At 41.3% G+C, this 18,010-nt stretch overlaps 1 protein-coding gene across 4 annotated transcripts in view; it reads right to left on the reverse strand.

Moving 5' to 3' along the window:
- Ptbp2 (polypyrimidine tract binding protein 2) overlaps positions 1-7,027 on the reverse strand; it is a 58,039-nt gene extending 51,012 nt beyond the window's left edge. For all 4 annotated transcript variants that reach the window (XM_050136896.1, XM_050136811.1, XM_050136721.1 and 1 more), the window contains exons 1-2: positions 6,874-7,027; positions 5,187-5,217 (exon numbers count right to left, since the gene is read on the reverse strand). In XM_050136896.1, coding sequence (XP_049992853.1) covers positions 5,187-5,217; positions 6,874-6,881 — 39 coding nt within the window. In that variant the 5' untranslated portion in view covers positions 6,882-7,027. The remainder of the gene's footprint in view (positions 1-5,186; positions 5,218-6,873) is intronic.
- Positions 7,028-18,010: the final 10,983 nt, after the last annotated feature.

The following is an 18,010-nucleotide window of genomic DNA, read 5'->3' on the forward strand; positions in this document are numbered from 1 at the left end:
CTACACAGAACCTCTTTCAATAAAAAAGAAGGAAAAGTATAAATTAATATGGGACAAAGGCAGAAGGGAAAAAATAATCAATAAAAAAGACAAAAACGTGATGAAAACTTGTAACATTAATAATTGACAATCAAAACAAAGTAGAATAAAACATGAATAACGAGTATTAGAAACCAGAGAGTTCAAGTGATTACAGGTTCTAAACCAGCGGTTCTCAACCTTCCTATTAATGCACTTTAATACACTTCATGTTGTGGTGACCCCCCAACCATAAAAATATTTCATTGCTACTTCATAAGTAATTTTGCTACTTATCAATCATAATGTAAATATCTGTGTTTTCCAATGGTCTTAGGTGACCTCTGTGAAAACTCCCCAAAGGGGCCCTAACTCCCGGGCTGAGAACCACTGTACTAAATAATCAAAGTACAAAAGGGACAGGAGCACAGTGGACCACAACTTTAACCCAGCCTCATTAGCTGGCAGCTCTGTGACCTTAAGACAGGTCTGGTCTACACAGGATTTTAGGCCAACCAAAACAACAGTGAGACCTTACCTCAAAAAGAAGGAAACAATATAAAGTGTAACAGAGTCCAATGAACAACTCCATCCAAATATATTCATCAAGTCTACAGAAGATCAAACTATAACAGTTACCCAAGAAGAAATAGGTAGCCTAAATAACCCTACTCTATTAAATATGCAGCTTAAAACGTCTTCATAGAGAAAACAAACCCGAGACCTACAGAGCTTCACTTTGCAATGACTTCCTTCCACTATTTGTTCTGTACAACTTACAATTCATAATTTGGGAAGAACACGGTAAAACTGACAACTCTTACCAACTTAATACTTACTGGCTGTCATAGGCAAGGAAAGAAAAAATGGTGCCCAAACAGCCAAGAGGGAAAACTGTCTAAGTACAACAAAGGTAAACGTAAAAATTCTGTTAGAATATAAAACAAACACATCAGATTTACAAGGTGGATTAAATTACTAAAACTATTTTCATTGCTACTTCATAATTTTGCTGTCATGAATCCTAATATACATATCTGTTTCAAATAATCTTAGGTGACCCCTGGAGTCACAGCCCACAGATTTAGAACCAATGATTTATAACAACAGAAGCTGTGAATACTTAGGGATGAATCCAATCTCCCCCCCCAATTAATAATGTATAAAACTTGACAGTGAAATAATAAAGAACAATGCAAAAAAATTAAAAGGCCCCTGTGAATGAAAAAATAAACTGTATTTTGTCACTAACAGGAAAATTCAGTATTAAATTGTCAGTTTTCCTCAAATCACTTAACACATTCAAGTTAAAATTCTAGCATGCTTTCTTTGAGTCAGGGGCAAGAACAACTTTGAAAAAGAACAAAGTTGGCGAATCAAGGCAACTTGATTTTAAGAGTCAGTATGTGTGTAACTAGTAATTACAACAGTATGCCTTTGGCAACTAGATAGATAAAAACCAGTCAACAGGAAAGAGTATAGAAATAAAACCATATATAGGCAAATATTTTGTTGTTGCTGTTGTTTTGTTTTTCAAGACAGGGTTTCTCTAAGTAACAGTCCTGGCTGTCCTCGAACTCATTTTACAGACAAGGATGGCCTTAGACTCAGTGAGATCCACCTGCCTCCGCCCCTCAAGTACTGGGATTAAAGGCGTGTGCCAGCATACAGGCAACTTTTTGTAAGACAACTTGTTTCTGACAAAGCAACAAAGTTAATTAATAAAGAAAACATTATTTTTAGCAAATGTGCTGGAAAAACTGAGGTCTACATATAAATCAGAATTTTAAATCCATGCTTTGTATCCTTTTTAAAAAGTTTTAACTTCTGAAGTGTGGGGCTCTTAACTTTTTCCCCCTTCTTCCTGATTCTCATGTTGTAGTCTATATTTTCTTCACCATCTTTCCCCTACTTCCTCTAGGGTTTTGTTTTGTTTTTATTCTAACTAATATGGAAAGGCACTTAAAAACAACAATTTCATCTTAAACGCAGACAAGATTTAAGTATTAAACTAAAATGAGAACTCTTAGAAAACAAAGAAGTCATTTTACTTTAGTTAGAAAAGGCTTAGATAGGACAAACTGCACCATCCATAAATGAAAAAGTTGGGGAACTATAATGGAGTTCACCATAGCTACTACTTTTCAAAGCATTGTGCAAAGACTGCAACGAGATGGAAAAAATTGGAAGGCTATTAATAAAGAACATGTCCAGAGTAAAGACTGTCAAAATCCAAAAGTAAAATATGAACAAAAGACTTCAAACAGATACAAGTCAGGTGTGATAGCTATTAGTTGTCAACCTGACTACACCTGAAAATAACCAACACCCAAGCTGCTGGCCGCACTCTAAGGATTTTTCTTGGTTAGTTCATTGGAGGTGAAAGACCACTTTCTGGTGGCAGCTTATCTGAAGGACATGGAGGAAAGCAGCTTTTGCTTTTTGTCTGCTTACCCTCAATCCCGATGGCAAGTTCATATATCCTGGAGGCATTCCTTCACTGATATTAGAGCCTGCTTCTTCAGGATTCACACATTTACACAAGACCAGCTGGGAAAGCCAGCCTGGTGAACTCAACAACCATTGGTTTCTTGGATTTTCCACTGGGACACTGCCACTGTTGGATTAGCTGAACCACAACTGTGGTAGTTTGAATGAAAATTGTCCCCACAGGCTGATAATGAGTGGCATTATTTGTTGGAGAAGGACTGGTCCTGATGGAGGACTGTGCCACTGGGGCAGGCTTTAAGGTTTCAGGCACTCAAGCAAGGCCCAGTGTGTGTCTCTCTCTTTCTGATGCCTGCCAATCCAGATGTAGAACTCTCAGTTCCTTCTCTAGCACCACGACTGCGTGCAGACCACACTGTTCCACCCTGATGATAATGACCTAAACATCTTAACCTGTAAGCCAGCCCCAATTAAATGCTTTCTTTTCTAAGAGTTGCCATGGTCATGGTGTCTCTTAACAGCAATAGAAACACCAAGACAACAACCTATAAACTATCCTAATAAATTACATGTGTGTGAGTCTGTGTACACACACACACACACACACACACACACACACACGGATGAGAAAGAAAAAGAGAGACTGATTCATTCTATCAGTTCTATTCCTCTAGACTAGAACCCTGACTACAATACACCAGTCACGGTAATGCAAGCCTTTTAATCTCAGCACTCAGGAGACAAGGAAGCAGAGTCAGGCAGATCTCTAGTCTAGTTGGAAGGCCACCCTGGTGCACATAGTAAAACCTTATCTCGAAAAACCAAGAGGAGGAAGAGGAGGAATCAACAACAGCTGGCAAAAGGCACACTGAAAATGCTCATTAGAGATTCCACACAGAAGTACAAATTAAAACCACAATTAAATTATCACTTCACACCCACTAAACACTAAAAAGCATTGAGAAGTCTCTGGAGGAACTGAAATTTTCATACCCTGTTGATGGCAAGATGGTACAACCACTGTGGAAAAGACTGTAGTTTCTCAATTAGTTAAGCATATGCCAAACATATGATTCAGCCATTCTTAACAATGGGCCCCAAGAGAAATAAAAGCCTATGTCTACACAAAAATGTGCAGAAATGTTCACAGCAACCTTTTAATACCTCCAAACACAAATGCCCACCAGAGTTTTTAATTACCAGGTACTATAATACTACTAAGGAAGGAGTGGGGGAAGGAACAATCAATACACACGTGTAAATAACTTAAAATTTTCTGTTGTAATAATAGGCCAGAAGACCTCCCCTTTGGATCCCATTTGTTTAAAGTTCTAAAAATGCAAATGACTCAGTAATGCCAGCAGATCCCTGGCTTCTGTGGGAGAGTAGAGAGGACTACACAGGGACAAGATGGCATTTCTAGGAGTAACACGTGCTTCTACCTCGACTGGAGTGGTGGCTTCACAAGTGTATATAAGCAAAACATTGCATACTTTAAATACAGGCAATTAGATCATATACTGAAATATTTATTTAACCAATGTTATAGAAAAGTATATAAAATTTTAACTTTGCAAACTTTTATATAAAACAACCTTTTAAATGGGTAGTATATTTATTGAAGTTTCTAATAGTTTCTCCTTAAACTCGAATACTAAAAACTGGTAAAGCTAACATATCCTATCCAGGCAGTCTAGCCTAAATCTCCTCCCTTTTTTCCTGACTACTAATGAGGTTTTGTGTGAAAACTTAACTGCTAATAACAGACCACAAATTTATAGTCACTTGTACAAAATACCTTGTATCATTTATTCTTTTACGAAGTTCACAGAAGCCATCTATTTGGATAAAAACTACAACATCAACACATTTTGTACTCTTGAGCTATTACTGACTGCAAAGCTCTTAACTATCTCAACTTGGAAAATGAATGACAATAAAACTAAATGTTCTATACAACGTGAACTCAAGAAATAAACAGAAAACACAGTAACATCTACTAGTCTGTTATAAAAATTAAGCCATCACAAACTCAATTTTTTAAGATCCAAGAAAAATATTGAGGATCAACCTCAGTAAACCAGGAATATTAACAATTTTCCTACAGGTACTTATATATGAGGGGGTTTATATTTATGTTTATAATATGGGTGAGGGGGAGGAGAAATGTCCTTATTTCAGGCTTGGGCCAAAGCTAAAAGACAAGGAATATGCCCTAACAGGGCAGACAGACTTGCAAACAAGTCTGTAATACACCCAGACAAAATCTCTGTCGTCCAGGAAGGGCCAGATGGTAAGGAAGCATGGAGTCAACTGTAAGGGTTGAGCATTTTTCCTACTCAAGAAGCAAGTACAAACCTACTACAGACAAGACAGCTGAAAGTACTTGTGCAACTCTTCTTTGTTGGTGTCAGGGAAACCAATTTCCAATGGGCTTCATCCCTAACATGCACATTTCACTTTAATCAGAGTCAAACTATTTTAAACTAACAAAGTTAACACTACTTAAAGAGTTAAAAAAAAAAAAACACTTACTATGAAAGCCTACAGTCATTTACACTATCCAACTGCATAGTTGTCTATAGACTGACTTTAGAAATTAAAGGAAACGATTTTAACTGGGTTTTGTTGTCAAAGCTAACTGAAATTCTCAATTCTTTGTAACGATAGTATAGTCAACATGTCTAGTTTCCACTTCACTTCCAAACACCATCTCCTACCTTCACACCAACAGCAACCTCAGTGACAATTCTGTAAAGGAAAAAAGAACAGGGTCAACCTCTTATTCTTCTCACCGCCACTGCTTAACTTTAAAACTTTCAAGGTCTTTCAGAAATCCTCCGGACACTGGCAATAAAGTTAGAAAACAAATACAGAGATGCTCAGTGATGTGTTTTAAAGCTATTATCTACCTGGAGTTTCAGAAACACCTTGAAACATGAGCTGTTTCGGTCAGTTTAGGCTAATTTTTCAGAACCTTTAGCAGCAAGATAAAAATCCAGAACACTGCGCCATTCATTCCTACAGTGCTTGAATACGGACGGAAGCAGCGTAACTCAAGTTCTCTGGTAATCTAGATAGAAGCTGGGAATCGGAAAAGACGATTTCTGCTCAAGTTTTGCCACCAATTGTTTGGAGGGAATTCAGACCATGTCTGAATCTGCATTTCACGTGGAAAATGATATCCCATTAAGGTAATCTGTGGCACGATTTCTACTCTCTGTTGTTACTTTTCATTAACTCTTTTTAAAAAAAAATCAGAAAACGCTAGACTGGTAACGAACTTAAGAAACTCAGATTTGACTTTAGATTCTTCAGTTCCTGACACTCATTTTAGTAACTATTCATGTTACCTGAGTCTCTTTTAAACCCCCTTCCCCTAAGTGAGCCGTGAGTAGTATCATATTTTTACCCAAACCTATGCCCTCTTCTCTTAACAATGAGTTGAACTGAGTCCTCAGAGCTGTGGTGTTAGCAGGGGCGCGACTCTGGTCCTCATCTTTTCTCACAGCTCTCTCCTCACTCTGCATCCTATCTTCACGCCCAGGCTCGCAAAGATGCATCACGACTCTTCCATATTTGACTGGGTTTTCGTTTAAGTTTTTTACCCCCAGAAACTAACCAAAGTAGCTTTAAAGGGAATAAGAAAAGAAAAAAAAAAAAAAGCCCTGTGTGGAATATCTGTTCTAGGACTCTGCCACGGCTCGGTGGCCTTTGCCCATGTGATTGATGCTACCTCAAACACTTCACGGGGTTTTGTTTTGTTTATGGTTTAATTTCTGGGCCCTGTGGGCCGAGCCTTCACATTTTTTTTGTTGCTGTTGTAAAGGCATCTCGATGGCCTCCCGCCCCCGCTCCCAGACTCGGATGAAAACAAAGGAGTGTGACATGTGCCCTCCTCCCTCCCGCCGCCACGCGCCCTCCCTTTCCCCGCGGCTCCCATTCGGCTCTCCCGCCGCGGTGGATCGGGCGAGGCCGGGGATGGCGGGCCTCGGGCTACGGGCTTCCGCACAGGCCTCCCCGGCGTTCCCAAGTCGCGCTCGCGCGGCCGCCGCCACCGCCGCCACCCCAGGGTTCGGGTCCCCCCGCGGCGTCGACATGGCTCCCGAGGGGGCAGGGCCGCACCGGGCTTCCCGCCCCATCCCCCGCCGCCCGGCCCCCACCGCGTCCCCGCAGAAGCCCCGAGGCCTCCCCGGCCTCCCGGGCCCGGCTGCGGTTCGCGCTCGCCGCCCGAGCCGCTGAGGGAAGCCCGGGGAGGGGTGTGTGTGATGGGGCGGGGGTTGGGTAACGGCGGCGCGGCCTGGGAGGGGCCGCCCGAGCCCCGCTCCCAGACCCGACCGGGATCCCAGCCGCGGCCCGGACACCCTCGTCTCCCTCCCCCATCTCCTCACGGGCCCCGGTACCTACCCGTCCATTGCCGAACCGGACAAAGCTTCGCTCCCAAGAACCGAGCCACGCAGCCAGCGAGCCACACAAGCGGCGAGAAAATGGCGGCCAGGGCCCGACGGAAATTGCCGAAGGTGCCAGAGCGCACGGGGCAGCGCGCGGCGGCGGAAAGAGCCGAGCGCTCGGGCGCCCGGCGGCGGGAGACGAGCGGCGGGGCACAGGGACCGGGGGGAGTGGGCGCCTCCGCCGTTGGCTGCCTCCGCCTGCCCGCGCGCCTGCTCCCGCCCTCTGCGACGTACCTGCTGCAGTGGCTGGCTGGGCGGCCTGGGTTCCCTTCTGTGGGCAGTGTGAGTAGGACAGCCTCCAGCCTGCACGCACCCTTATGCCTCAGGCTGGCCCGGGCTGCAGGACTGCTCCGAGGCAGCCTCCACTTTACCCTTCCAACCCCGAGCTGGGTTCCTTCCACCCACACAGGTCAAAGCCAGCCCAGCCTGGTGACCCTCTCCACCCTCTCAGCCCCAGGGAAAATACTTAACAATTGCATCCTCTAGGGCGTGTATAGACTGTCCTTCCTCCAAAGTCTTACCCCACTGAACAAGACCCACTGCTTAGTAAAAAAACTGTACTTCTAACCGAGGAGAGCTCATCCGATTGGCGTTTGCTTCCAAACCTGGAGTCAATCCGGCCAAGTGGATGAAAACGTGATCCTCATTTCGGTTAGTAATTGCTGTGCATCTGTTAAAAGTCAATAAATAAAACAAAAAACCGTATCTCCCAGTTCCTTAAATGAGAATGGTCGCACGCTGAGTGAGGTGTACATTCCAGCACTTTTGGGAATATGGAAAAAATGAGAATGGGGTGAAGACAATTGAGTTAGCGTTGGTCAGAGAGGGTGAAAATGTTAAAATGGCCTAGACAAAGTCTCTCTTTTTCCCATAGGACTCAAGACCTTAAATTTAATAGTATAGTGCACGTTTTCCGTTTTTCTTTAATGTATCTGTAGCATAGCATCAACAAGGTTTGGGTTTTGGAAAATGCTCTCTGGGTGACACTAATGCCGGCACCCTCTTTTGTTCATTCTTCTCAACCTACTTCTCAACACTCAACCAACCGTGTTTCTCCAATTGTTCTCAATGTCCCCTCTAGATCGCTTACCCTTACCTGCTGGAATTTCACTTCACTAAAGGGTAGGTTGTGGATGACTTTTTAAAATAATATTTCAGAACCAGGCCCATCTACTCCAGAGGATGAGGCAACTTAGTGAAAGCCTATTTCAAAAGCAAAAAACAACACCACACACACTCCGTTGCTATAATAACTTTTCAAAGTTACCACATGGTCAAATATTCTTGATTTGCCTCAGGGACTGACAATTGTTTTTTACAAATCTAATTTCCTATAATGCCTTTGTTTTGACTACACAATTGACTTAGGATACGTAAAGGACGCATCATAATTTCCATTAATAATAGTTTTTCATGTGTTGTGGCTTTGTTCACATGGTTTCGCCCAACAATTAAATTTCTATACTCTCAAGGAGGGGGAGGAATACGACATTCATACTCTTATATATCTCACATTGGTTCAATCAATATTGATTAATTGGTTCTTGCTTTATCTTGGGGAAGACAAACTGTGTCATGAGGGACAGAATTTCTCTGTCAAGTGTCAAGTATTCGTTGAAATCCATTCTTTGTTTTTCTTCCTAGTAAAGTAGAGGAGAGCAAACATTCAACATAATCAATGTGCTGGCTTACATAAATCAGTACTCCATAGAAAATATTTGAGGTAGTTCACAAGTTAACATACATCAAGTACTAGATTTTAAAGTGTAGTAAAGAAATAAAAAGTGTAGACAGGCCATGGTAGTGTGCGCCTTTGATCCCAGCACTTGGGAGGCAGAGGCAAGCGGATCTCAGTGAGTTTGAGGCCAGCCTGGTCTACAAAGTGAGTTCCAGGACAGCTAGGACTGTTAAACAGAGGAACCCTGTCTTGAAAAACCAAAAAACAAACAAACAAACAAAAAACAGGGAAAAGGAAATAAGAGTGTTTTTTAAATATATTGTAAGTTGGAGATGATAGTAATGCATCAACACACAGCAGGAGGCTCCCTTGGACACCTGCCTGAGGTTTCGATTTCAGCCATTTGTTCAGTGGTAAACCATGGTTGGAAATATTCGGTGCAAATTCTAGGAAGAAACAATTTAGAAGTTGTAAATTATACACCATTCAAGTAAAGCATAATGAAGTCTCCTCTCTGTGCAGTCGGGACCTGAATCATCTCCACGTCCAGTGTATCAAGGCTGTGTATCCTATCTTCCAGTTAGTCACTGGACAGGTATCTCTCATCAGTTTAACTGTCCTAGTACCTCAGGGTTTATGTGTGCAAGACCCTCTTATTTTACTCAACGGTGGTCCGAAAACACAAGGCTAGTCATCCTGGCAGTCCACAGATGCCAAGAAGTTGGGAAATGCTTCCTTGCAGGTGGAAATGCAGCAAGATATCCTAAGACACCCTCAAAAAACCACATTCCCTTGGCTTTCATTGGTATGTTCTTACATTCCTCTGCTTTTATTAGTTATTGTTAATCTCTGGTTGTGTCTAATTTATTAGCACTGTGAAGTTAACTTATCATAAGTTGTGTAAAGATGGATGTACAGAAAGAAATGACAGATGCCGAGTTTGGTGCCATCTGCAATTATAGGCTCCTGGTGGTGGGATAAGATTATATGCACTATGTGCTATGTATACCGCAGGAACATACCCATGAGAGCCTGGCTGCACATTTGAGATGTCCCATTTATTAGCTATGTGACATTAGACATGTTCATTATAACCCAGGGATGAAGAATTCTTTCAAGGAAATGAGAGTAAAGGTGATGCCCTCGTCCTCAGTGGCTGGGAAGCCCAAAGGGTTTGACTGGCTGCAGTAAATGTTACTATCGCCCTGATTACTGTTCTTAATGTTCTTATTGGTCTATTCTCTGAAGAAGGAACAGGCCATATGTTTCGCTTTTTAGAATTTTTGCATCAGCCTAATGTCCATGTAGATATATTTGTATGGACAGTCTTCACAAAGGTTAAACGTGTCACTAATGAAACTAGTGTGCAAATGCATAAACTAAGGGAAATGTCATGGGTGAATTTGTAAAGTCCCACCCAAATCTCATTCTGTTTGGTTTTTATGGGTTAACTATGGCCTGGATTATTAATCTCAACAGTAGAGGGTGGCCAGCCTTTGTAATGTCTGACAAGATTCTCTTCATTTTATGGACTCGGAACAGAATAAGGCTATAAAAAGATGAAGTGTCTGGACAGTATTATTTTCATACCCATATCTTCTTTCAGTATAACGATTTGTTCTTTCCCATCTGAATGGTAAATGTTTTGACCTTTTACAGAGATTTTCACTTATGTGAACAATGATTAAATCTAAATTTCAGCACAGGCTAAGCCAAAATGAGGTCTAATATTGATGGAGTAAAAGTAGGAAATGGGACCGTATTCACAACATGAGGATTTGATTCTTAGCCCCACTATGGTCTGCTTAGAGTTCAGAAGAGAATCATGTAACTCTTCACAAGAGAAAGAATAATAATGCTGATTAGATAATGTTTTATTTTTAAATAGCTAATATAAATTCAAAGTAGAAGAAAGGAAATTCAAAAGCTATAAAAATGTATGCAAACGCCCTGGAAATGGAAAACAATTAGAAACAGAAGGCAGATACTAGGCTACTCTGCACTGGGAATGGGAGTGTAAAATAGATGTAAATAGGCAAAAGGTTTCGCTTTAACATGAGAGATTTCCTTCGCTCTCTGCTTTGACTGTGGATGTAACTAGCAGCTTCACATTTCTGTTGCCTTGACTTCCCACCAATGATGGACTGCAGTGGTCTGAATGAGAATGCCCCCTCCTCCAGGTTCGCATATTTGAATACCTGTTCCCCAGCTGGTAGAACTATAGGGATTAGGAAGTGTGGACTTGTGGGAGGAGGTGTGTTCCTGGAGGTGGCTTTGGGGTCCGGTCCTACTCTCTGCCTCCTGTTTGTGGATCAGCTACTGCTCCAGTGCTATGCCCACCTGCCTGCCTGCCTTCACCCTCCCCATCAGGATGGCTATGGACTCATCCTCTTGAAACTGTAAACCAGCCAACAATTAAATGCTTCCTTTCATAAGTCGGCCTTGGCGTCTCTTCACAGCAATAAAACAGTGCCACCTGAATTGTAAGAGGAAGGCGGCCCTTCCTCTCTTCAAGTCGTTTCTGTCGGTTATTTTATCCCAGTAATCGGAGCCTAAAGTAGAACAAAAATATTTATTCTCTTACTCAAAGGTGATAATCATTATGTGCCTGGTATTATTTTGTAAATTAAAGATATGTATCCTTGAGATCTAAGAGATAAAAATACATTATGGAGTTTAGAAGTATCTTGTTCTTTCTACATGGCTGTGTATTCCGCAAGTAAATGATTCTTTATTTAACTAGCCATCAATGAAGCCTTAGGTGGCCTTTATATTAATATTTGTGAACAATATTAATACAATAATTAATACAATTAATTCTATTGTTCCTTAGTCACTTTTCATACCTGAATACATCTATCTGCTAGGTGACTACCATAAATAAAAACTAAAAGGTAAAGCGTTGGTTGTTCTTTTTTTCCTTAATTGTGAAAGATGCTAGTAAATTGTCCTACATGGGACTTGAGACCCTTGGGGACGATTAGAATTTGCTAATGTAATTAAGCAATTGTCAAAAGCCAAGAGGAGATGTCTCAGTAGGAAAAAGGAGTGTGCCATCAAGTCTGAGAGCCCACACATGTGGCAGGACCATACCGAGGAAGGAGAGAACCAATTCCTACAGGTTGTCAGATAGTCATGGCATGTATATATCCACATGCATGCATGCATACATACATACATACATACCAAACACACAGTAAAGAAATAAAAATGCAGTCTAAAGGTAAACAAATCAAACCAGCAATCAAACAGAAAAACGGGCAAAGCACTTGAATAGGATATTTAAAGTTTACACAGAAATGAGAACCAATATCCTTGGTGTTACTTAACCAAGTCCTGGGAATACCGTGCTGGGTTGCTTTGTTTTCATCCCTCAAAACAGACAAACACAAGACTGAATCCCGGGGAAGAAGAGTCTCTTCTGTGCTGTCATTGGCATGTGGAAACAGAAGGAAATTGTTTCAGGGCTGGAAAGATGGCCCAGCAGTTAAAACCCCAGCCTGTACCACTCCTTTGGAGAACCTGAGTTTGGGTCCCAGTACCATGTCCAATGGCTCATAATGCCTGTAACTCCAGCTTCTGAGAAGCTGACACCTCTGGCCTCCAGGGGCACCTGCGCTCACCTGCCCATTCTCACACACATTCACATAGATTAAAATAAAATAATTAAAAAAATACTCCTTCTCAATGCCTTAAAGTATTTGTTAAAGTAAAACAAATCAGAACTAACAACCACAAAGCTCTTCCACACACCCAAACTCTTTTGTTGTGATGGGTCTTTCAGTGCTCAGGAAAGAAGGAAATGCAGCTTCCAGAAAAGCTGACATCCATATGTGATCTGAGAGGACATCAGATGTGGGCGAGAGAAGTCCCAGGCCCTAGCTATAAACTGTCCCTATGTTCCTGTGGAAGGAACAGAGAGTAACTGCTGCAGGAAAGTCTCCAGGAAAGACATGGAGTGCACAGGCACTAAATATATAGATCCATTAAAAAGAGACTTGTGGTTCTTGACATAGGAAAACAAGCAAAAATACATGGAATTTCTTTTAAAAAGTTTAACATGGATGTATTTATCCTGTGTTGCATCTGTCCAAGCATGGGAGCAAGTGCACAGCAGCTTCTAAGAGGCAAGTTCTCTACATTCGCCATGTAGGTTCTGGGGATCCACTCAGGTCATCAGGTTGAGGGACAAGTGCCTCTACCAGATGAGCTGATGTGGGAGTGTCATATATCAATCTGTTGATTTCATTGGTTAAGCAATAAAGGAACTCCTTGGCCCTGATAGGTTAAAAGATAGGTGGGAGGAATAAACAGGAGGAAGAGGAAGTGAGGTCAGAATCTGCTCAGCTCTCCTGGAGAGCTCTGCGCTCTGAAGCAGAGACACCATGCTTGCCATGCTCCACTCTCCCAGGATGGACGGAGGCTAGAATCTTCCCGGTAAGCGCACCTTGGGGTGCTTACACGCATTATTAGAAATGGGCTAGTCCAGGTGCGAGAATTAGCCTGTAAGGGCTAGAGTTCATAGGCCAAGCAGTTCTTAAATGAATACAGTTTGTGTGTTGTTATTTCGGGCATAAGCTAGCCAAGCGGCCGGGGTGTTGGGGACGCAGCCCCGCCACTCCTTATTTCAACAATGAGCCATCTTCCCCACACCAGATTTTAAAAACATAAAATTCCAGAATAACTAAAAAGCAATGAAATAGCATCATAGTACACTCAAAATTAAGACTGTGAAGCAATTTTGCAGACAATAGTAGAGAAGCGTGGGTGTGTGCACGTGTGCATGCGTGTGTATACATGTGTGTGCACATGTATAACTCCAATGTGTTGGGGTTAAAATATTTCATCTTCTGAAGCAGGAAATCAACGGATAGTTTGCATACAATCCACAGCTGAGAAATGACAGATAAGCAAGTACACCGGAGCCGAGGAATAGGAGGTCACTAGGTCAGAGAAATGTGGGAAACTTGAAAGTGGTCACTCCTACCTGAGTCACTAAAATGCAGTTTTGGTTCAGTTTATCTCCTCATGGATCATACAGAACTATTTGTTTTAAAAGCTATGTGAATGTTTTACTTTGATAGAAACTAAGTTTCAGATTGAAAAAGAGAAGCATACGGGGTTGGGGTGGGGACTGGAGAGATGGCTCCGTGGTTAAGGGTCCTGACTGCTCTACCAGTAGACATGGGTCCCATACCTAGCACCCACGTGGCAGCTCATGGCTGTCTGTAACTCCAGTTCCAGGGGACCTGACATCCTCACACAGACATACACGCAGGCAAAACACCAATGCATATAAAATAAATAAATAAATAAATAATTCTAAAAAAAAGAAAGAAAGGAAAAGGGATTAGATCATAGGGAGCAAAGTATGGTTTCAATGCAGTGCTGCCTTCTTTGTATTCAGCAGCAGTACTGCTTGTCAGCATGTTTACTGAAGGAAAGTTCAGCGGAGATGGTTGCCCTTCCCATATTGTGCACATGATAAAGATTATTCCTAGAAGAGCATACAATACCTTTGATTGGATCAGCATTTTTCAGAATGATACCACATAAAGACTCAACCTAAGGGTGAGACAGAAAATAAAGAACACAGAGAAAAGTGAAAGAGACGTGGGGAAATGAGATACAAAGGAAACAACATCACCTCACTTTGGAATACTATAAGCCATCAAATGAAATCTGAAATCCATATCGTAATATATGTGGCTGTGTGCAAACACCCACATAAATGGAAGCTAAGCGTAGTGATTTGTGAATATACAGATTTTAGGTCATACCAGGAAAGAGTAAGGCTTACACATTAAATTCTTTTATAACTTTACAAAGAAAGGAACCAGATTTCATCACTACGTAAGCTACCCAGCAGGAAAGTTTTCATGGTTAGTTGAGCTTGCTTTTTTTTTTTTTTTATGTCCTGCATCCAAAGTAAAGGATGTCTTCAGCAATAGAGTTTTATCACTTAGTAAGAGGTCCTTCTGTCTATGTGCTTCTTTCATTGGTTAATAAAGAAACTGCCTTGGCCTGTTGATAGGGCAAAACTTAGGTAGGCAAGGAGTAATGAACTGAATGAAGGAGGAATGAAAGGACAAAGTCAGACACTATGGATCCGCCAGAGACAGACGCTGGGAATTTTACCTGGTAAGCCACTGCCACATGGTGATACACAGATTAATCGAAATGAGTTAAATTAATATAAGAATTAGCCAGTAAGAAGCTAGAGCTAATGGGCCAAGCAGTGATTAAATTAATACAGTTTCTGTGTGATTATTTCAGGTCTAAGCTAGCTGGGTGGCTGGGATGAAAAGCTGGCTCCCTATAATAGCAATCAAGAGTAATGGCAGTGGCCTATGTTATTTTGTATGATTCTGGCTTCTGGAGGAAAAAAAGAAATCAATGGTTTCACCCAACACTGGACTCAGCATGAGACCATGCTGACCTGCATGACAAGATGATCCTATGGGTGCAATAGTGGCGTGAATGATGTGATTGTTACCAACTACTTTCTGCCGGGTTATAGCCTGTTTCACAAGAGGGATGTCATTCCCAGGACTGTAAACATGGTCAAACATTATGGGAAAGATTATGGGCTCTAACAGGAAACTTGCTATTGTTTTGCTAACTGGTCATGCTCTCAAACAGCTTTTAAATATTTAAGTTTATACCCATAGATTTGTATTAATCTCAACTTGGCTCAGAGAAGCTTCCTTTTATCATGGATAACAGTTATTGTAGAGGCTAATAACTGGTCAAAGTGTCAAAATATGTAACTGAGTATGCTTAGCTATAACTAAATCATCTATAGCAACCTCCCATAATCCAAGGCTCAGTGAGCATCACAAAATACAGAATAGAAAGAATGTAAGAGCTGACAAATGAGGAGAGCTGTGAAATCCAAATTTCTGACTATGACCATGGCTTTTATACATACTAACTCACAGCAGTTGTTATTACCTACATAAGACCAATATTAGGTCAAGGCAGTCAGAACTCCAGCATGGCTTGGGAAAGGACCCTCAAGATTCCACTCTAGAAATGAGGAACTATTGAAAGTTGATGACTGCTGGTAAGAGTCACTTTTGTTTGGGACATGACCCCCACATTCATTCTCCTATGGGTATCACTAATTGAATTCAGAAAGTTGTTAATAACAGCAACAACAAGGGAAGATATAAAATTGGGAGTAACACAAAATGGCACCTTAGTGGGAGTTGGACAGAGGTAGTGTAGGACGGATATGATCAAAATATCTTGACTACATGGAAGAAATTTTCGTAGACTAAGTAACAAATATTACCCAAAAAAAAGGAACATTGCAAACACAAGTAGTTAGCCTCTTAAAAATCTCTCACTATTTCTAGCTTGCAAAGTAGTTTGACTCTTTAGTGATAGAAAGGATGAAATGAGAAATGAGGGTTGAAAATACTCCCAATGTGGTTGTCCTTAATTGATTCATAATAGATGTCTCTGATGAAGCACTGTTCCTCCAGTCTATGTTTTTCTCACCCCATGCCTATTTTTAACTATAGGAATTTTTAAAAGTTAAGAAAAGAAAGGGAATGCAATTTTGTTCTTATTGAATATTTCCAATAAATAATGGTAACCGGATTTTCAAGTGATAGATGACTTATACTACAAAAGTAAAATAAGTGACATAAAACATTGAAAGGACTGCACCATGAGCATACACACGAAATCTTTTATTTAGATTAAAACAACACTTCAGTTACCTGTTTTCAATTCATGTACTGATATTTTGTTTGTGTTTTAACAAATAAAGCTTTCCTGAAGATCAAAGTACTGCGCTAAACCACTAGAGGCTAGGGAGTGGTGGCACACACCTTTAATCCCAGACTCAGGAGACAGAGGCAGGGTGATCTTTGTTAGTTCAAGACCCCCCTGGGTTATACAAGTTTGACTCTGTCTAAAGGAGAAACAGCTCACACAAAGGTGACCCCAGCACTTGGGATCCCACACCTTTAATCCCAGCACTAGGGAGGTAGGGACAAGAGTGATATGGCTGGGCAGAGAGAGGAATATAAGGCCAGAGGAGTCAGGAGCACAGCACAGCCTGAGGTTTGGTGGAGTCAGATGGAGTCTGGAGATGCAGTCTGAGGACAAGTTCACCCCTTTGGTTTGAGCATTGGTAGAGGTAAAAGAACTCTCTAGTGGCTGGCCCCTCTGCTTCTCTGTTCTTCCGCATTAACCCCTATATCTGAATATGGGTTTTTATTATTCAGACCAACTAGAATTCATGATACAAATTCCCCAGACACATCATGGGAAGAAGAGAATAGATTTCTACAAGTTGTCCTCTGACTTCTACATGTGTTCTGTGACATCCCCCAAATAAATAAATACATGTAAAAACAGAACTACATAAAATATTAGGGCAGCAAGACAGCAAAGTAGAAAAAGATGCTCGTCAGCACGCCCAATACATTACTTTTCTGTTGCTGTGATAAAAATAGCATAAACAAAAGGAGATGCTTTAGATATTATAGGGAAAGTTTATTTTGCCTTCCAGGTCCAGAGAGGCATCCATAATGGTGTGGGAGGCGAGACAGCAGGCAGTTGAAACAGGAAGGGGAGAGATCACAGCTTCAACAGCAAGCACAAAGTAAAAAGGGTGAATTCTATGAGTGGTGAAGACTATAAACTTTTCATCCCCAGCCCCGAAAAAATGGAGGGAGACAATTGACTCCTTCGAGTTGTCCTCTGAAACCACACACGTGCTATACTATGCACATTCACACGTGTACAAACACACATACACACATGCACACACACACATAAATACATTTCATTAAAAAATAAAATAACTGCTATGTTAAGTGCTCGACATACCAGGAGATTCGTGCCTTTGTAACAATTCCCATAAAGAAAACATGAGACACTGACCTTAAGCAATTAAAGTGTTAGATCTTGTTAATGAAATTAATGTACTCAACTAAGGGCACCATAGTCCCATTGGCATCTACTCAGATTTTGCTGACTGTTTGTCTTGAATTAGAATAAGCATTAAGAAAGCAAATACTATTTATGTAAAGATGAATGGGGAAAGTATTGTGATGGGCAGATTTACTTTCATTCTCTCCTTCCCTTAAGGAGTAGCCAACAATTTCGATGCATTTGACCTTCTTTTCCAGCTCTGGGATAAGCTAATCAAGGTACTGTTTCCCAGCTACCATGATAGCTCCGGTAAGACCCAAAGTCAAACTAAGCTGAAGCATAGATCGCTTCAGAGGTAAATCAGTAACCCTGAAATGTATGCTTGATGATGGCGCAAATGCATTCATTGGGAACTTAGAGCTCTGATGGACACCAGTAACCACACAGAGAACACGGGAAACTTACCTAAGTGTAAAGCCTGCAGAAAGAAAGAAAACAGTGCTATGCCTTAGCCACCTGTTCT

This window comes from Alexandromys fortis, unplaced genomic scaffold (assembly GCF_014885135.2).
Source record: "Alexandromys fortis isolate MF-2015 unplaced genomic scaffold, M_Fortis_MF-2015_v1.1 scaffold_19, whole genome shotgun sequence".
NCBI classification, from domain to species: domain Eukaryota; kingdom Metazoa; phylum Chordata; class Mammalia; order Rodentia; family Cricetidae; genus Alexandromys; species Alexandromys fortis.